A 21,245-nucleotide genomic window follows, 5' to 3' on the forward strand; every position below is an offset into this window, starting at 1 on the left:
TACGTAATTGGCGCAGTCGGTAGGATGCTCGCGGAACGTTTCGCGTAGAAGATTTCCGTAATCGCGTGAAGCCCCGCCGTAGCTTGTCTAGCTGCTGCATCCGTAGCATCCGAATCTACGAGTAGTGCTGCACGAGAGGTATCCAGACATCGATAACGCAGAGAGACCGAAACATGTTCATGTGAGTACACTAGATTCTTTTTAGTGGTTGCTCAATCCTAGCCTAACTAACCTGTGTGTTAATAAAATTTGCCAAGATTTTTCATTTAAGAAAATCGAAGGAACCTAGGATAGTTATTAGTAGTAGGCAAACTTTCGTAGATAATAGAAGAGATATTAGTTTAAGTAGTATAGAAGAACAAACGGAAATGTCTGAGTTAGACACCATTTATAAAGCCTTAAGGTTGGTACCCGAGTTCGACGGGAACCCAAATGTACTTACTAGATTTTTAAAATTATGTGATCAATTGGTAGGACAGTTTTGTAGTGACAGTAGTAGTGAATTAAGTAGGTGTGCTCTTCTCAACGGAATTCTTAACAAAGTAACAGGCTCTGCTGCTCGCTTAATTAATTCTAATGGGATTCCATCCGACTGGCAAGGCATTCGAACTGCTTTAGTGAACAACTTCGCGGACCAACGAGATGAAACCGCTCTATATAACGATTTAGCTATTTTATCGCAAGGTTCAAAATCCGGGAACCCACCCCCTACGAACTACTTTAAATCTAAAGAAGTAAATTACAATAGTTTCATTGACAATTCTATATACGATGAATATGCCGATTATTACGATCCTTATTTAACAGAGCACCTATTGCAGGAATATATACTAGATCACCGTAAGCGAATGTTAAAGGTATACGAAATCATTAATGAAACCGCCCTTCAGCGTCGTACTGAAATAACCGAGAACATTAATAGAAATGGCATAAAAAATAAAACATATGCACCTGATCAACGAATCTATGTCAGAAATCCCCTAGCTAATAGACAGAAATTAGCTGCCCGCTATACGAACGATACGGTTGTAACAGATTTACCTATACATATTTATACAAAGAGAAAGAGAGGACCCGTACCCAAGTCGCGCCTGAAACGGGTACCTAATCTCCGGAAATTTAGATTATACGGACGCACTAAAGTACGAAAATGCCATTGCTATTCTACAAAAGAACGAAAATAACTTAGCCATTGAAATAAATCATCAAATAAGTTTAAGCAAGCAGTGGGCATCTCAGAGTTCAAATGTTACAGATAGGATAGTAGAAAACCAGAGGAAAATAGAGAACATTATTAAAACCATCTTAGATAATGATGTTAGGAAAGAAGAAGATGCAATTAAGTATTTTCATTTAGCCCAGCTACTTACAATACTAGGTGATGACATAGACAATTTGTCACAAGAGTTGTCAAAACTACAGAATCTATTGGCATTCATAAGAGCTAAGAGCATCCATTATTCCGTTCTCGATTACGACACTTATATAGTTATGTTAAATAAACTAAAAGGTTTATACAATTCAAATGTAGTGCTAGATATTAATTTTGGGGAATATTTAGATCTATTAAGATTAGGATATTATTATAAAGATAATGATATAATCTTGGTAATTAAGTTTCCAATCATGAATCCCAATAACTACATCCTTTACAAATTGTCCTTAGCCCCTAATAGTAATGATAAAATTATAATCCCTACCTATCCATACGTAGCAATTAACGAGAAAGATCTACTGTATATAGAGACAGAATGTCCGAAGTACAGTCACGGTCATCTTTGCGAGGACAACTTAAACCGACACTATGGAGAGCAAACGAGCTGCATTCAACATCTTATACTCCAGCAACATATCCATGAAACCTGTCGGGTTACTCCAGTAATCTTATCTTCTCAAGCCATGGAACAATTGGATGATCGTCACTATGTTCTGAGCTTTCCCAACTTAACGAAAGTTCATTTAACCTGTTCTCAAGATCAATACAAAAACCTTCTCGGAAGCTATCTAGCTGAAATACCTAAAGGGTGTGCTCTACAAACGTCCATCTTCACCATCACTAACCACCATGATCAAGTAAAAGGACAAGTTTTGAAAATGTTGAATATAGAATATAGTAATGAAGATCCATACAAAGCGACAGCGAAGAACATCTTGAAATTGAACAGTATAGATTTGACTCACTTACATTCAACCAATACCAGGATTGCCTCTCAAGAACCAGTGACTTTGGAATTGTCGAACTTAGACACGCTCTATCACACGACTATACCTGTCTACCTACTCATCGGTGCATCAGTACTCACTATTAGCATCGTCCTCATTCGTCGCAAATGTATGCATTTAAGAAATACCAACCAGAAGGACAATGAGGCAACCAGAACACAAGAAGTCCAGGACAGCCCCAGAGATCCTATGTCTCTATCAGCACTATTTTCGACAAAAGTCTCCAAATAGCTGCTGATCCTGCGGAGGGAGTTGTTAAGAAATAATCGCAAGACCTCCCGAACATCGAGCGCTACCAAGAATTACCATACCGTGAGAAATAATCACACCATGCATTCCTTGAAGCTACCACCTGTTGCCAGCGTCGCTGCTTTGTTTCGCAAGACCTCCCGAACATCGAGCGCTACCAAGAATCACCATACCGTGGGGACCATTCAGTGATTTACCGATTTCGTATATAAATATGTAATTCAGACTACAGAACTTCACTTTTTGTTCTAACATCGAACAGACTGTCACGTATATTATAAATTAGAAATAATTAATTGTTAAATTAAATTATTTAAATAAACGTATAAGTTAAATTCGTTCGGTTTCATTCTGCATCCTCAACGGCAGCCCTACGTAATTAGTGCTTAGTTTTAAATAATGTTTCTTAATATATTTTCGTTGATATTTCTAAGTTTATGTGTATGACAATTATTATTGTGTTTAAGCTATTTTAATTGATTTGAGCATCGGATACATGTGGCCTGTATAGTGTGGTGGACATTTATTTTTATTTCCATAGACAAGCGGACGAACAAGAGCCACTTAATGCTAAGTGGTCACCACCGTTCATAGACATAGATAATGTAAAGAAATATATACCATTCCTTACATTGCCAATATGCTATGATCCACAGGAACTAAGATGTTATGTCCTTTGTGCCTGTAGTAACACTGGCTCTGGCTGAATCACGCTTTAAGTCGGATCAAAACAATAATATAAGTATTCCTGTTTATTTATATTATTAAATTCTATTTAATATTATGTTTTTGCATTGTTTCAAAAAAGTATTTATTTCGACCCACCACAATGATTAGTCAATTAAAAGGAAAATAAATTTTTATTGTTGGTTGTAATTATGTTTTATTATTGCTATATTGATGAAATCCTGGCACTTAACATTTCACTTTTTTATGTAAATAAATGCTACTTTCACATCAGTCTTCGTAAACGCTTCAATTCTTCCCTCTTTGATGTTAATTTTTCTCTATCTAATTCTTGACTTAATTCGGACACTGTGTTAATATAATGATTGCTCGTTAGTCTGGCCTCTAGTTTTAACAAATTTTCTTCTATTTTATTTATTTTCTTTTTCAGTTTTTCTCTAATAGCTGTGCTTTCAATACTGCCGGGTATTTGTACAGATATTTCAGTATCTTTATCTAAAATCACGCTGACAACCTGCGTATCAATACTTTCGTTTATGTTGATATCCCCAGTTTTGGATAAATTTTGAACGATTACTTGATTTCCTTTCAGATCTCTTATTAATTTATCATCAGTGGATTTGACAAATATAGACGATCTGATTTTATTTGGTATATTATAGAAACCTTTAACTTCTCTTATTAGAAATACTGCATTCAATAGTTTATTTACTTGCTTTTCAAATTCTAGATCTTTCCAAATTTGAAAATCTTTACAGTTTGGAAAGTCAAAGTAATCTCTATCTTGATCTTTAAAATTATGTATAATGTTCGTTTCAAAAGCTGGTATTTTTGGTATGAGTTCATCCGTAAGGTAAACCATGAATGGCGATAGGCATCTTAATGACGTTTCCAATACCGCAGATAGGGTATGCGCATGCGCATAACTTGTTTTTATGTTATCACTATCAAAGCCTGGCTTTGTGGCTTCCAAGTAAATATCACAAAACTCATTATATATCATTGTCCTTAGTGATTTCGTTGCAAGATGAAAGTCGTACACATCCAATGACTTATTGACATTTTCAACCATATTCGCCAGTCTACTAAGGATCCATTTATCGAAATAAGTCAAATCATTAGCGGTTATTTCTTCATTCGTTTCTTTTAGCTTGTCATAAGATATCTGTGTGTATTTAATACTCTGCCATATTTTGTTGCAGAATAACTTATTCGCGTGACACTGATAGACGTCAAAGCTTACGAAATGTGATTTGATATCGTTCGATAGTAAGGTAAACCGTAACGCATCAACACCGCATTCGGGAATACCGTTTGAATTCGAAAAATTTGACCTATGATACGAAATAGCTTTCTTCAACTCATCATCATTGAGTATTCCATCTTTGTGCATGGCGACAACTTTTTCTTTCATGCCGTCTAACGATATGCCTTTTATAATATCAATGGGATCTATGACGTTTCCTCTACTCTTGGACATTTTCGCACCTTTGCTGTCGCATATAATTCCATGTAGCAGAACCTTATTGAAGGGTAAATTTCCTGTGAGTTCTATGCCGAGCATGATCATTCTGTGCACCCAAAACCCTAGTATGTCATGTCCAGTGACCATTAGATTTATTGGATAGAACTTTTGATAGTCTCCCTTATTCGTGTCCGGCCATCCTAGTGCAGCAAATGGATATATTCCAGATGAAAACCATGTATCTAGTACATCTGTATCTCTCTCCGCTATAATTTCTTCAGGCAGAGTTCTAAGATACTTTGAAGCTTCATGTTTAGCGTAAATTTCGTCAGTCGCGGCTATCCATACGATATTCTTATCTGCGCTACATTTATATGCAGGTATCTGATGTCCCCACCACAATTGCCTTGATATACACCAGTCTCTGCTGTCACTGGTCCAATTAATCCAGTTCTTCTCATATTTCTCCGGTTCGATTTTCAAACTCTTATCTTCAACGACTTGTCTTGCTTTTTCGTTCAATTCACTACAAGATAGAAACCACTGTTCTTTAGGAAGGTGTTCTATAACGTCTCCAGTTCGGCTGCATACAGGTAAAGTCATTTGATGAGGGCTTACAGACTTAAGAAGTCCTAGAGAGTCCAGTGTATCAACCAATAGTTCTCTACACTCATATTTTTTGATACCGTTAAACTTTCCAGAATTTTCCATGACGCCATCTTCGTTAATCACCTGTAATAGTGGCAAATTGTGGTGTCTTGCTACTTCATTATCTACTTTGCTATGTGCTGGTGTTATTTTAACGACACCGGTACCGAATTTCATATCGACGAAATCGTCAAATATTATCGGTATTGTTGTATTTCGAAATGGATGAATTACTTTTTTACCTTTTAAGTGTATATACCTGAAATTGAAATTTTATTTATATACATTGTGATTTAATCTAAACTTATTTGGCGAAATATCCAGAAGTTGCATCTTATTTTAATTTTAGATCATTTAATAATGATTAATGCAACATTTTTTGTCTAGTGGAATAAGTTGATAATTAATCTTAATCGAAATAAAAGGTTACACAACATTGACAAAAATGGATTGTAAATAAACACAAAAAGGAAAGATTGAAGAAACAACGCGAAATAAATGTACAACGTTAAGAGCATAACTCATAAAAGTGGTACATGACATAACATAACTGGCTACAAAAAAAAAAACAATAGAGAAAAATATGTGGTAGGGAAAATATCTTTTATTACCTCGCATCTTCAGGATGTATAGCAACAGCGGTATCACCCAACATCGTTTCGGGCATTGTTGTAGATACGACAATTTCCTCATCGCTATCCAAGACTTTGTACGCGAAATTATAAATAAGCCCAAATTTTACCGGTTTATCATAACCTGGCAACATTACTTCCGTTGGTCCGTTTATTGTTTTGTTTTCAACTTCTATATCCGACACTGTCGATTTGAGCGCATTGCACCAGTTGACTAGAGCTTTTCTTCTGTATATAAGACCCTTTTCATACAGCTTAATGAAAGCCTTGTTAACAGCGTCCATGTGCTTTTTGTCCATCGTAAACACTTCTCTGGACCAATCTAAAGAACAGCCTAGCATCCTCAACTGTTCGCTTATAGTGTTGCTATGAATTTCTTTCCATTTCCACACTTCATCGATAAACTTTTTTCGACCAATGTCATGCCGGTTAATATTTTGCTTAGTTTTTAAATACTTTTCTACAACACTCTGAAAACAACAAGATATTTAATAAATTACAAAAGTTATAACGTAATTATTTCACTGCTGGATAAAGGCTTGTTGACATGTTGGATATAAGCTTGGAGTTAAGTCCATAATGTTGCATCAGTTCTTATAGCTCACATGTAAATTTCGTTCCTTTGTTATATTATCACACTTATTACTTAACCAATCACAATTATTTCATTTAAATATATATTTTGTGAGATATATTTATATTACCTGAGTAGCGATTCCTGCATGATCAGTACCAGGGAGCCACAAGACATTTTGTCCCATTGATCTTTGACGTCGTGCAATAACATCTTGTATTGTAGAGGATAACGCATGGCCTAAACATTGACAGAAAAAAATAAGAGACTTAAAAACGGCTGATATTTTTGCAGAGCTCTGCTTATATTGGCTAAATTTGATTCGATTGGGTTGATCCTAGGTCTTATCTCATTTTATTATGAAAATACTTTTGATTTATTATCTCCTATAAGAAAGACTTCAAACTATGTAACACATTCTATAAAATATATGTGGAAAATATAAAATCTATACAGTTAATGTTAGCACAGACTGTAAATATAATTTTCATTATGGAGTAGTGGGGAATGGAGGGAACAAAACAACTAATAATATTCATAGACACAGTTTTCTATATTCCAAATGAAATAAAGTTAGAAAAACAAAATACAGTGTAAACTCCATGTAATGTCACTCGATTGACAAACTCTCTAAAGCCTCGAAATCAATTGGTTTTATAGTCTGTTCGTGTTAAGAATGCAGTGAGTTGTCATTCTTTACCGGCCTGTCTCCGCCCTCTTTGACCAATCAAATATTTTCAAATTACAAAGTCAAGTTCACATTTAATTAATTATTAACTGATATTTTTATTTTTATAATTTAAATTTTGTTTATTTATAAATTTATATTTCATTTATTCAAGCTGTACACGTAATAATTAATGTAACCTATAGCTACAAGATGACGTTATGTCAAAATATGTAAATTTCTACATCGCGATGGCAAGATTCGCAAACGATTGTATATAGTGTTAAGAATTTTGTTGATGAATACCCCGATTCGATTTTTTATTTTAATGTGTATTTTTTAAATTCATTATACTTAGTCTTTAAAACAAATATAATTTGTTGGAATTTTAACACAAATATGCATACACCTTCACCCTGCTGTTAAAAAAGATTTGATTGGTCAGGGGGCGGAGTAAAATGACAACTCACTGCATTCTTAACGCGAACAAACTATAGTTGGTTTAGCTTGTATTCCATACAATGATATACTCTACAGTCTACATACCATATAACAATTACACCCACTGTCAATAACGACAACAATTGAGTAATAAAAAGTACCTTTTAAGTTGCTAAAATTAGTAAAAACTGCGTGCATCTGTGTACGTTCTTTTGTCGCTTTATTATTTTAGCCCGCAATAAATTCGACTGTCGGCATTATGCATACGGAACTTTCGAAGAAATTTGTTCTTTTGTTTACAAATTGGGATTGCTTGCACGTGTAGACTGTGCTTGACCATGCCTAACAAGTAGGAGTCATGATTACAACGTTATCATATTCTTAGTTGCTCACAAACTTTCAAACTGTAAACATGGCTAGTAAAAGAAAATCATTGTGTATTGATGAAAAAGTTTTACTGATACGCGCTATAGAAAGGGGAGAGAAGATAAGTGCTGTTGGCAAACGCTTTGGATTTAGTCGCTCTACCGTGTCCACAATATGGAAAAATAAAGAAAAAATTCTCCAAGCTGAGGGCGTGAGAAAATCTTCCAAAAAATTAAAGAAACCTAAATACGAAGACTTGGATCAAGCTATACTATTATGGTTTCATCGACAACGCAAGAATAATATGCCTGTCTCGGGGCCACTCGTGAAAGCTAAGGCGAAAAATTTTGCTGAAGAACTTGGTTTAACTTCTTTCAAAGCATCAGAAGGATGGCTCATAAAATTCAAGCAACGTCATCAAATCAACTATGGCAAAATAAGTGGCGAAGAACAAAGTGTTGATACGAATGTGACTCCTGATTGGACTAAAACTGAGGTTCGAGAACAAGATGAAGAAGATGAGACGGATGAGCTTGAGCCTCCACCCAGCGATGAAGAAGCCCTGAACGCAGCTAAATTATTGGAAAATTACTTCCTTTATCACCAAGATGCCTCAATATCAAAAGAGATCAATAAAATAATAATAAATATACAACAAAAGTACTGGTGCAACAAAAGGCGTCAGACAAAAATACAAGAGTATATGCAATAGCATTCTTATGTACAAAAAAAAATTAACTTATTGCATATACAAGAGTATATGCAATAAGTTAATTTTTTTTTGTACATAACTACTAACACTAGACTAAAATAAACTTTTTTTTGGAACTCTGATTTTTCTTCTCTCCATTTAATGACCATTCTCTATAATGCCATAAAATGCACAGTCCCTTTAGTGTTGTTATGTAGAGTTTACACTGTATAATAATTGTCATTTAATTAATTTCTTGTAGGCCTTTTAATCACTCATTAATCATATTGCAGAATATTGATTGTAGATAGTTACAAATATGTACATTAAAAAAAACATATATTTTTGTTATTCAATATTACTTACGAAAATGTTAATATTGAAATTAAATAAAAGGAAAAGTTGAATGGACTCACCTAAATGCAATTTCCCGGTGACATTGGGTGGTGGTAAAACAATACTAAATGATGTACTGTCGCTGTTTATTTTGGCTTCAAAAATTCTCTCCCTTTCCCAATTATCATATTTATTATTTTCTACAATTTCAGGTTTATATGCTGGAGCTGGTAGATTATCCTTAGGAATTATTTTAGCAGTACTGTAAATGAGCCTTCTGTGTACAGTATTACGAGTAAAACTCTTACATGAACAGATCATTTTTATTTTATTAATTCAATATCAAAATGTTAATAGAAGGAGTAAGAAACAATTTTATCTCATTATATATTAGGAAATAAAGACATTTTTCTTTCAGTAAAAAACTTGTGCTCTAGTGTTTTTAAGACTTTGTTGATTGTATCCTGGAATAACAAAAGTAGTATTGAAATATCAAAAACATATATGATTAAGGGCCATTTTTAATAAATTTTACTACACGCTTCCCATATTGTGTGTGCTAGTGTCAATTAGAGGATCTTAGTCACTAAGTCATGCTTATAAAACACTGCCTCATTAATAGTGGTAGAGCAATATGCAAAAATGTGAATTTGTTGTTTTGATATGATTTATGTCTATAAGCACATTAATTATATAAAGAATTAAGCTAAAGATCTTACCCAATATATAAAATATTTGGGTAATTTTATTCATGTATCTTTTGTATAATACAATTTTGTATTACAAAATTAAAATCTAACATTTGTTATGAACTTATTGTCAAAAATTTTGACAATGAAATTGTCAATATCATAATATGTCAAATTATTACGTAACCTGATGTCGTTTAACAATTATTACGATTATGATGACCTATATTATAATTTTTAAATCAAGTAAATAACGTGAATATATAAAAAAAGTATATTTATTGGATTTCATTTAATTATTACGACTCATGTCAAATTAATTTGGTTCATGGACGTTGAAAACCAGTTGAATGAAATGTAGTATTTGTTTGTGACAATTTGAATTTTGCACATATTTTGACAGTTTGTAAATAACATTTGTTTTGTAATCGCCGACTTTATTATACTTCATTGTAATTTGTATTATAATTAAACATTATGATAAAATATGGAATAAGTTTTTAAAAAAGTATATCATGTTCGAATGTTTAACTCGATATCGTTATCAATTTCACCCTCCGGAACTTCTGAACTTTATCTAACAAAAATTATCATTGTTTTAAATATCGAATCGACCTTATCAGTTATCTACCCCACAATCCTAGATCCGTTTCCTTGACCGATTCATTATATGTGCGATAATATATTAAATGGTGTTTTAATTTGGGTTTAAAAATGGCTGTTCTTGGATACATGAATCCTTTTAAAGTTTATCGAGATTTCGTTCGTAGCCCTATCGAATCATTTGTTAGCGAACAGTACACGGGGTATAAAAAGAAAACAAATGAAAGTATAACGAGTGTGAAAGAACTGTTATACCGAGCTGGTGTCGTTTCGGTGTTTTTGTCAGCAATATTGTGGATTTCGATATTTTTATATGTTGTGTTTTACTACACGTATATGCCGAATGTTACACACGTGCGACCCGTGCATTTGCAGTTCAAGTAAGTTTAATAAACATTTATAATACCTTTGTACTTTACACTCCAGTCTATATATTCATGAAAAAGATTATGTAAAAAAGTACTTTATTACATAAATTCAGTGTACATGAATCAATATGTAATTCCGTCATTAAAATGTAATACAATTTACGATGATATATAAGTTGTTGAATTTATAAATCTATTGAATCGCAATTTTCAGCAATTTATAAATAGAAATAATGTATATGTCAGGTATTTTCATTTAATACAAATTTTAATGTAATAAAATGATTGTGTGTATGTGGTTATTTCAAAACAAAACTTCTAATATATTTTTTTCATAAAGCTATAGATTCTTTACCCTTTGCAAATAAAATCTTTAAACATGCTATGCACTTACTGGAGAAAAAGCAAAATTAATTAATGCCATCTAAGTCAAATATCAGATACTTTTAATTTTTGATATGCATATAATATTAATTAAATATTAATAAGGTTTATAAATCATTATAATGAATAATGGCTATGCTGAATGAAATAAACAAATTTCAATGCGTTGAATTTTTGCACTAAGTAAATGATATAATATTTTATTTTTAGATCATGCGACGAGAATATGGGTGTGTGTTCATTTCCATCGGCACATGTTCAACTCACACGAAGGACTCATATGTTGATGTCCTCCCAGCCGTACCGAATAAAACTTTTATTGGAAGTTCCCGAGTCTCAGATCAATAAGGACTTAGGTAATGTTGATACTTGTTTGTTGTAAATGACTTGTATTAAAGGGAGATGTATTGTAATGAGTTAATATTAAAAATCAAACACATTGTATTTATAATTTTTTAATAAATGACAAAAAAGAAAACAAAAATTATGCATAAAGGTAATAAATGTATATACAAAACAAACTTAGGTATTTTATATATTAGTAATATTTTTATTTAATGTATTTATTTTTTTGGTTAATTGTAGGGTAAATCTGACTTGCTAAGTGCCACTTGCATAATGGTTATAATAAAAATCTACCTTGTATTTTTTCTGAGGAGTAATAGGTACTAAGCAAGCACTTCCTTAAAATTCCTGATTGTATTAACAATCTGGCATTATATTTCTATGGTGATATTTTGAATGTTTGTCTGATGTATGTATGATGATTTAAATAATAAAATAGTTGTGATATTTTGTTAAATTAAGCTTTACAAGGTATATAGTAGTAAATTTTGTATAAAGTTTATAAAATATATACAACCTTTTTGGAATACATTTGTGTTTTCAGGTATGTTTATGGTCTGCGCACAGATGCGAGCGTCGGGGGGCGTGTTAGTATCATCTTCCTGTAGATCAGCTATGCTTAGACATCGGTATGTATATAGGATAGAAATAAAAACAAATCAAATACTGTCTTAGTAATACATCTATTCGAAATTTAAAATGAACCGATTGTAAATTTATGGTATTTATTATATTTTGTCGACCTCCGTGGTCGAGTGTGTGTACACCGGTCTTCAAGCATCACTTTGAGGTCTCGGGTTCGATTCGCGGCCGAGTCGATGTAGATTGTCAATTGGGTTCTATGTTGTCTTGGGTCTGTGTGTTTGTAGTGCCGTCGTTACTTCTGATTTTCCCTAACACATGTGCTTTAGCTACTTACATTGGGATCAGAGTAATGTATGTGATGTTTTCTCATATCTATTTATTTATTATTATTGAAAAGGATCGCGGAATAACTCATAATATAGGCTAAGCTCTTTTAGATAAAAGAGCCTATATTATGAAGTTTACCAATATTTGTGTCGTAAAGAAAGATCCTAAACAGAGAGTCAATTATATGAATTGTATAAAAAACTGGTTCAAAAACAGGACCTTGTATGCAAAGATTTAAATCGTTAGATGCGCCCTCACCTTCAAAAACTGTGGAATATTTTTTAAAATGCGTGTGTTGACAAGTCGCTTACGCGCTCACACAGATGCATGCGAAGTACGGTCAACAAATTCATTAAATTGTAAAATGTAGAAATTAGGTTGTTTTAATTATTTGTAATAATTGCAAAAAATAATACACGTTATTATTAACAATTTTAATTTTAACAAAAAAAAATATTATTGTATTATAAAAAATAGTATTATATTTTTTTTGTTATTACATACTCGTTATTACATAATATTTATTCTCCACGAAATAAAATCAATTTATTATGTTTTTGCCTGTTTGTTCTCTGAACATTTTTATGAATATGATGAAGGCGTACATCAGCGTAGCATTTAATTACGAACTTAATTAATTGTATTTTAAGGATCCAAGTTGTTGTTTGTTCTAAGAAGGACAAACTCGACTAAATTTCGTAGGTAACCACGCCTCATCTCCCTGGTCTCGCTGTATTGCCTTTATCCACTATTCTTTCCAACGTGTGTCTTGCGGAAATCTAAATAATAAAAACGTAATTTAAGAAAGGTATTTTCAATTATTTAAATTTGATTCCAGCACCAAATAAGTTACTCTTGACTGAACCACTGAACCATTTTTAATAAAACACCCATCATTTACTAAGCTACTAGATTTCTAAGAGCAAAAATATACTTTGACGGACTAATATTACAAAATTATTACAATGCAATTTAAAACATTTTTTTTAATATAATATTTAAAAAACATAATATGCCGACGCTACCACAATATTTTCGCTGTTAATGTCCATTTATAGATGATCCCTTTACAGACCACTTCCGTAGTACTTCCGTGTATCTAGTTATATTAGTTAATAGAATGGTACTGAGACAATAGTTTCATCTCTGTTAATTACATAAATTATGCCATACTACTTTCTCTATCGCACAATTTCTTTCATTTCGTGTTCTTTTCGGACATCGGAATAAAATAAATTCAATATTAAAATAAATATAAGTAGTTACGAGTGAAATGTTTCACCCTGGGCTTTATTAGTATTTCTTGAGTTGTGATTGCACTTTCGAAAGGCACATAACGGCATTTAGCGATTTTTTTTGGATTATAATTAGCGCATTAATTACAATGGATGACGTCTGTCTGTCACTGCGTATAAATGAACACTGGTAGCGAATGAGTAAGGTCACTCATTTGAGGATTGACACATTTTATAGCGGTTATACTATGGCAGGGGCGCATCTAACGATTTAAATCTTTGCTTGTATGACGCCGATGTTTTACATTTGATGTGAATTCTCGTGATACAATCACGTGATACACAGACTAAACATTACGAATTTTAATTTAAATAATATACCAATGGTAGTGTTTAGTTTGATTATCAATAAGTAAGTTGATTAATTGTTAAATAAAATAGCAAGTTCTGAACTGATTCATCGTCACCGAACGTAAACTATTAAAGTTAGGGCCTTGAAATTTGGTGAGTTGAATCGATTTATTGAGTACACACCCACTAAGAAAGGAATTTTGGAAATTCTATCCCTAGGACGGTGAAATAGTGCTCCCCCACTATTTCACCGTCCTAGGGTTTAATAATATGGCTAGGGTAAGGGTTTTATAATAAGGCTGAGTTCGCCCGAACAAGCGGCAATCCGCTCGTATTGAATAACGGAATTTGAATTTCAGTTTATATTTCATCAGATTTACCTACTTTTGGAGGTCATATGTAAGTCGCTCTATATTCACGTAAGCTATGATTGCAGATCAAAATTACATCAGATAATGCGGACACTGGTATACGCGCCGCTCCTAATATCAGGGCTTAATGAAGAGAAGCAAATAATTCAAGTGGAACTCTTCAGCGACTTCGAAGATGATCAGGTATTCGGTTGTATTCTCTCATCGTAGTAGTTAGACTTTCAAATAGTTTTAGCGACTTAGAATCAAGTGACTTTTCGAAACTGGAAGATTTGATGCAAAATAATATTAATAAATAATTTCTGAGTTTCTTTCACCGGTTCTTCTCAGATCAGGGTAATTTCTTTACTGAACCTGTGGTAGTGTTTAATTTGACTATCAGTAAGTGTAATGCGTCTATATTGAATGAGCGATTTAGTTTGAGTTTGTAACATAATGCTTATTCTGTTACACAATGTAAATAAATTGGCTATAGTGCTCGATTTTTAAGATTAAACATTTGGGCGAGAATATTCAAACATACTAGGTACACTGAGGCTACAATTGTTGATATACATCGACGGATATCTCCAATTTTAATATCTCTACCTTATATTGATATAAGTTAAGCTTAGCAGAATTTGTTCTTTCCAAATTAATCTACAATTTATAAGTGAAAGTCTCGTCAGCCCTTTGGAACAAACCAAATAACAGAAAATAGACATGACACAAATTAATGTTGTCTTAAATTTTCGCGATTACACATTGAAATAAAACTAGTTATAACGGATTTGAATCTACTCTACTAGTAGTAGACTCTACTAGTAGACTCGGTCAGTCTACCCGTGACCACGTACGCTGTAAAGTGCTCGAAACGTCGGGATGCCAAAAATAATTAATATACGCGATTCAAATCCGTTATAACTAATTTTATGACATAAATTGCTTACCGAAGTGTTTGTGTGTGTGTGTGTGTGTGTGTGTGTGTGTGTGTGTGTGTGTGTGTGTGTTTTGTAACTGTCTGTGACATCACAGACGCTCCCGGTAACGGACGCCTACGTGGAGCTGCAGTCGCGCTTCGTGCAGGTGCTGTCCTGCGAGCTCCAGATCGAGGCTCACTTCACGGGCCTGCGCTACGTCATGTACTACTGGCCCAAGACCTCAGCGCTCATTGGTGAGACGATTTAGTAAGCATGCAATCCATTCATTCATTACGATCATTTACAATAATTCCATTTTTAAAACTTATTTAGACACTAGCGGGCCGAGCTTTATTTATTATCTTTTTGTTGCTTTTTTCCGACATTTTTAACAATTGTCATTCAACATGTTGTTTACGCAAAACCTTCATAAATTATATCTTAACCTTCCTTCAATTAGTGAAAACCTCCGTTCAGTAGTTTTGGAGTTTATCGTGAACACAGAGACAAATAGACTCGACCGGTAAACTTTATTTTATAATATGCAGTGATAACTTTTAAAAACATCATCTAACTAACGCAGTTTAATAAAGGTTACTTCTTCAGGAACGCACGATAACTTAATATCATTACTTAATTTAATTTAAAATATTAATCAGCTTATATAAATATTGTTTGTAGAAAATGGTTTAACGTCAAAGTTATAATCATCTCCATGTGACATCTTAAGATTATAATTTTTTATTTTTTTTAAGCTCAACTGGTAATTTTTTTGTTTGCAGGTATTTCCTCTAATCTGTTCTTCGTATCAGTAATATTCATACTGAGCTGGTACCACTTGCAAGATGGTCTCCCAGATTTTATTAAGGTAAATTATATTGTTTTTTTTTTTTATTTTATTATTTTTTTTGTTTTTTTTTTTTATTTCGCTTGGTGCAAGTTTTATAGGTTAGTATAGTAAGACACAAATTAGATGTAACATCGGAAAATGCAATGGAATGAAAATAAAACCGATTACTGCCGATTTACACAACCAACAGAAATAGCTCCCTATCGCGCCATTCGACGCTATTCGTCGCTATAGATTCACGCGTCAGAGAAAGTAAGTGCATGTATCTCGACGCGTCAAATTGACGAATATATTAGTTCATATGATATTACAAGTTATTACGTTTGTGTAAAGATCATATTCGCGTGAGAAATAAAGATTGATAATTTGGGATAGCGTACTCAATTCGGATGTGATCGGTTTTACGAATTTTGCCGATGCGACATCTAAGTTGTGTCGTACTATATATCCATTCATCAGGTATTCTACCAAACAATTTGTTTAGTAATGTTATGTTTTGGTTTGAGCCATTTCCGGATGATTGAGGTATAATGTATTCGATGACAAAAATGGTGCCGCTTTGGCGATATTAAGAATGGTTAGTATGTTTAAAGTCGTTGGTGACTATCTACCATCACCCCTTTGCCTGTCCGCCTCGCCTACTTATAACAGAAAAAAAAGCCTGGATTTCCGATATCAGAATGTTGCGAATGTTCGCAAATGCGGAAGTTCCGCATCAGGTTAGACATCCGCATCCGCAATAATCGATGAGGAGTTTCATGTGGATGCGGATGTCGCACAAGTAGTAACTAAAGGAGCGAAGTTTTGTTTATCGTTAATTAAATATTTCGTATCAGCTTGACGTAGACAGCTAACATGGAGTGTTAAAGGAAATTTCTTATATGTTTGCAACGAGGGACTTAATATCACTACTGACAGTGATATTCTACCACAGTAAAAAAAGGGTCCGCATAAAATATACACATACATACATAAATACTATATTGTTACCGACTTTTTTACGTTTATTTCTAAATGAATTCTATATATTCGTCATTGAGTGTTGATACATATAATGTATATCTATTTCTTTATTGTTTTCAGAACAAATTGGGAATAGAGATAAAGAATGAGAAAGAGGAAGACGACAAGAAATTCTTTGGGAAAGTGAAATTAGAACGAGAAGGTAATAAGTATTTCTTTTTATTTTAACATTCAATCCTCTGTTTCTTAATGTTGTCATGATATTTATATTATGAGTTAATATGTAAAATAAAAAAAATATATTAATACGACGGCCGAAGATTAGAAGCATAATTCGCCACGCTGTTCCAATGCGGATGCGGATTCAAATGTGGCAAAATTGTGTTGAAATTAGACACATGCACGATGTTTTCCGAAATGAATTATAAAAACAAATTAAGCACATGACAAGACAAAATATTAATTAAAATTGAGCATGAGAGTTTTTTTAATTATTATTTTTTAATTTATTAACATAAGAATTAACAACATTAAATGCTTAAATATATATATACAAATATGAACTAAAACTAGTTACTGTATAAATCTTGACCGCGTGGAATGGTGGCAAGAATGCTAGCAGCATTTCCCCGTTGAATCGCAATTCTAATTCTCTGGGCAAAAAACGAACCAGCCCTCCTGTCACCAGTGGAGGCAATGAGGCGAGGTGTTTTTAGATCAACTTTACCATTTTGGTAATTGCTCTGTTTGTTTCAGACTCTTTTCCGTTCATAGAAGAAGAGACCCTTCTAGAAGAGTTCCAAAGATTAGAGGAGAAGAAGAAATCGTGAGTGTGCACTCTTACACTTACGTATAGTATATCGACAACTTCCGAGGTCGAGTAGTGTACACCGGTCTTTATAGCCACGTGAATTAGATGAATTGTACAAATAAAATACACACACGAAAACCAATGTGGTTTTTGTCCTTGTTTGAACCGACTATCTTCGCCTTAGAATCTCATCGGCACTGACACATGACCAATTGACAAATCTTGTGTATCATTGCCAAAGCTATTTTTCACTAATTTCTCACAACTTTAAAATTAAAGTTGTGTGACGTCATATGTCTAATAGTATTGTCGTATTATATATAAAAACTTTTTTAGAGGACCTTATTTTTTATTTATTGCTAACCTTATTTGTTATTTTTATTTCCAGTATATCGCCGGCGGTCGAATGAGGACAGTAAATTATATCGGAGAAATTAGCGTAAGACTGATATTTTAAGACAAATTCATAAATAAATGTTTTAAATTTGATTATTTAATAAATGGGTTGTATTGATTTTGTTTATTATTAACTGGGAGTAGACTATGTTAGTCGGTTATAAATGTCCAAAGATGAGAGTTTTAATTATGTAAATGGTTTTATCTTATTTATATCATGTGAATAATTGTTAATTGATTTTTTATTAAACTTAAAAAAAAATTAATCGCTTATAAAATTTTATAATGTGACAACTTACGTCCGCCATCTTGATATCGACGTCATAATATTAGGATACAATGACAGATTTATGAATTAATACAATTACTTTTTGTCTAATATTAAAAAATATTTACTATTTTACCGAATTTTATGTATTACCAAAATCTTTTGAAGTGATTTTAGAAAGTGTACATTATTTTTTTAATTTATCATTGATAACATGGTTTTATTTATTTTGTTTTGGTACAAGTTAGAATGGCAATAATTGATTGTTGATTGATTTGTGATGATGACGTCACAAACGCATCGATCCACGGGAGCACTTAGTCTTATGTAATATAAAACGAAAAGTCGTTACCAGTGGAATATTACACCGGCATCCTAGCATGTTATAATACTGTCTAATAGGTCTTTATCATAGAATCAAAACCGGGAGTTTCTATTTGGGGAATCCCAGCAAGCTGTTTAGTCGTCCAATTTTTTGACGACCTCTGTGGTCGAGTGGTGTGTACACCGGTTTTCATGGGTACGCCACTCTGAGGTCCCGGGTTCGATTCCCGGCCGAGTCGATGTAGATTATCATTAATTTTCCATGTTGTCTTGGGTCTGGGTGTTTTTGGAACCGTCGTTACTTCTGATTTTCCATAACACAAGTGCTTTAGCTACTTACATTGGGATCAGAGTAATGTATGTGATGTTGTCTCACATTTATTTATTATTATTATTAATTACAACGAGCCTTCATAATAGGCAAGTTAATGCTTATAACTTAAAAAGTAATACAACCTTCATTAATATGTCTTGACTGCTTATAGATTTTTGTATTAAAATATTATGATGTCAAAAATGTAATTTTAGAATTCTTGTAATAGAAATTTTGTACCGCCCAAACAAACTGCTTTATTATCTAGTTTTAGTGTTTTGTAATTCTAGATCATTAATGTTACATGCAGACATAGTAAATTATTATATATATGATAGAAAAATAATATAAATGTGTCATAAAATTGTTTTCAAATTAATTGTATTGTTTTATATGATAATGGGATGAATATAATATTATTTCGATAACAGAGTTGTTTTATTTCGTGATATTAAAAATTCCAATAACGTAAGATTTCATAATTTTGGCGCCAAATCTATTTGAGTGACTTGATGTTTACAATTACAATTAAATGGAATCAAAACAGAACTGTCTTAGGTTACGAAATACCTAAGAAATATTTTAAGTAAGCGGGAATTTTCGCGGAGGGCCCACTAGTTTTGTAACATAGCCTTTTAGATTTTTTTTTGTTTTTTATGGTGTAGGTTGGCGGACGAGCATATGGGCCACCTGATGGTAAGTGATCACCGTCACCCATAGACAATGACGCTGTAAGTAATATTAACTATTCCTTACATCGTCAATGTCAACCTTGGGAACTAAGATGTTATGTCCCTTGTGCCTGTAGTTACACTGGCTCACTCACCCGTCAAACCGGAACACAACAATACTGAGTACTGTTATATGGCTGTAGAATAACTGATGACTGGATTGGTGCCTACCCAGACGGGCTTGCACAAAGTCTATTCCGTCGAAGCTACGATAAGTTTAAAGATTATTTGGAATTTCGATAAATCAGTTGACATTCGGCGAATTGAAAGCCAACATAAGGCATCGTGAGATAATTACCACTTTAAACATAAGATATGTTCGAAGAAGTCAATAAAGTTTGAACTACGGAATAGACCATAGTTACGGCCAAAATATCAAACAAACGTTCTTTCTATACCGATTAATGAGGCTAACATTACTTTTTTATGGAAATACTACCCTTAATATAATCACTTATGTGACCGAAGGATGTCTGTGAATAAAACACGTACCTTGATAAAGTATTCTATATTTAAATTGTAGTCCTCTATGGTAATATAGAGCGCTGGACAATACCAACATAATTAGCCAGAGGTACACATCCTGAACATATGCTATATAACCTATAGCTATTCATTTTTTAATTATTATTGTGACTGTTGATTTTAATTAATTCAAAATCATCAAATTATTTTCAAATATCGTAAAAATAAAAAAGAAAAACAACCTTTATGGTAGGGTATAATTTATTATTATAATTATTTACATAACACAAATTCAACATTTAAAACAATTCTTATTTTATTAGGATTACATACACTGTATATTTAATACCACATATGCTAGGTATGCTAACAGTAAAATTGATATGTAGGTAAATAACCAAAACAATCATAAAAATATATATGTATATTTTGTTATCTGTACCAAAATAATGCGAAGAAACTACTTATATATTTAATTTATATGACTTTAATAAATTATGATTTTCTTTATTAATAGTGACTGATATCAAAACAACCAAAATTACAAAAAACAATCAATTTTTTTTAGTTTATTTAAATGAGCACACATTTTTAAAAATTACATCCATTTTGGAATACTTCCAAGAAGAGCCGTCAGATGATATTTAATTTGGCAGTGGCGACGTTGATATCTTAAATGGTTTTTTTTATAATATTTATTTTATTTTAATATAATCATATATGCGATGGTATAATCTATAGGAATATCTATAACTACGTTTAAGGCGGTGTTGGGTTACCAAAAATTCGCTACATGGTTCTGACATTCTTGTAGTTAAGAACTTCTCTGCAAGAAAATTGAAGGAACGGGATCAAACCCCCAAAAGTATAAATTCAGCTGTTATATATACACAAATACATTAATAACGGATAATTTACAACTATATATATTCTTGATAAAATGTTGACTTAGAATCGTTGGAAATGGCCGTTGGGGTCAAAATCCGGT

General features: G+C 32.7%; 3 protein-coding genes across 4 annotated transcripts; 2 read left to right on the forward strand and 1 right to left on the reverse strand.

Moving 5' to 3' along the window:
• Positions 1-3,300: 3,300 nt before the first annotated feature.
• Positions 3,301-9,793, reverse strand: LOC124540625 (valine--tRNA ligase). Of its 2 annotated transcripts, XM_047118288.1 has the most exons (5): positions 9,699-9,793; positions 9,060-9,443; positions 6,609-6,718; positions 5,884-6,374; positions 3,301-5,531 (listed from the first exon to the last, which is right to left on the reverse strand). In XM_047118288.1, exons 2-5 carry the CDS (start codon positions 9,298-9,300, stop codon positions 3,425-3,427), a joined length of 2,949 nt encoding a protein of 982 aa, XP_046974244.1. In that variant the 5' UTR covers positions 9,301-9,443; positions 9,699-9,793; the 3' UTR covers positions 3,301-3,424. The 2 variants fall into 2 exon arrangements, with proteins under 2 accessions (XP_046974244.1, XP_046974245.1); XM_047118289.1 differs by lacking the exon at positions 9,699-9,793 and having other exon boundaries at positions 9,060-9,668.
• On the forward strand, positions 7,605-8,768 carry LOC124540629 (tigger transposable element-derived protein 4-like). Its single transcript, XM_047118292.1, has 2 exons — positions 7,605-8,669; positions 8,716-8,768. The coding sequence occupies exon 1, from the start codon at positions 7,999-8,001 to the stop codon at positions 8,662-8,664; it is 666 nt and encodes a 221-aa protein (XP_046974248.1). The 5' UTR covers positions 7,605-7,998; the 3' UTR covers positions 8,665-8,669; positions 8,716-8,768.
• A 220-nt stretch (positions 9,794-10,013) lies between the features above and the next one.
• On the forward strand, positions 10,014-19,426 carry LOC124540626 (seipin). The gene is made up of 9 exons (XM_047118290.1): positions 10,014-10,651; positions 11,234-11,379; positions 11,913-11,997; positions 14,303-14,420; positions 15,252-15,390; positions 15,919-16,004; positions 17,070-17,151; positions 17,706-17,775; positions 18,149-19,426. The coding sequence occupies exons 1-9, from the start codon at positions 10,383-10,385 to the stop codon at positions 18,168-18,170; spliced, it is 1,017 nt and encodes a 338-aa protein (XP_046974246.1). The 5' UTR covers positions 10,014-10,382; the 3' UTR covers positions 18,171-19,426.
• Positions 19,427-21,245: the final 1,819 nt, after the last annotated feature.

Source organism: Vanessa cardui, chromosome 26, assembly GCF_905220365.1.
Source record: "Vanessa cardui chromosome 26, ilVanCard2.1, whole genome shotgun sequence".
NCBI lineage: Eukaryota > Metazoa > Arthropoda > Insecta > Lepidoptera > Nymphalidae > Vanessa > Vanessa cardui.

Bases quoted from the DNA above. Each gene is read 5' to 3' on its own strand.
- LOC124540625 (XM_047118288.1), bottom strand. From the start codon at position 9,300: ATGATCTGTTCATGTAAGAGTTTTACTCGTAATACTGTACACAGAAGG. The intron at 6,719-9,059 runs GTGAGTCCATTC...GTCAATGTTTAG, and splicing joins CACCGGGAAATTGCATTTAG to GCCATGCGTTATCCTCTACA. The intron at 6,375-6,608 runs GTAATATAAATA...TGTTGTTTTCAG, and splicing joins ATGCAGGAATCGCTACTCAG to AGTGTTGTAGAAAAGTATTT.
- LOC124540626 (XM_047118290.1), top strand. From the start codon at position 10,383: ATGGCTGTTCTTGGATACATGAATCCTTTTAAAGTTTATCGAGATTTC. The intron at 11,998-14,302 runs GTATGTATATAG...CTATGATTGCAG, and splicing joins TCAGCTATGCTTAGACATCG to ATCAAAATTACATCAGATAA. The intron at 14,421-15,251 runs GTATTCGGTTGT...GTGACATCACAG, and splicing joins GCGACTTCGAAGATGATCAG to ACGCTCCCGGTAACGGACGC.
- LOC124540629 (XM_047118292.1), top strand. From the start codon at position 7,999: ATGGCTAGTAAAAGAAAATCATTGTGTATTGATGAAAAAGTTTTACTG.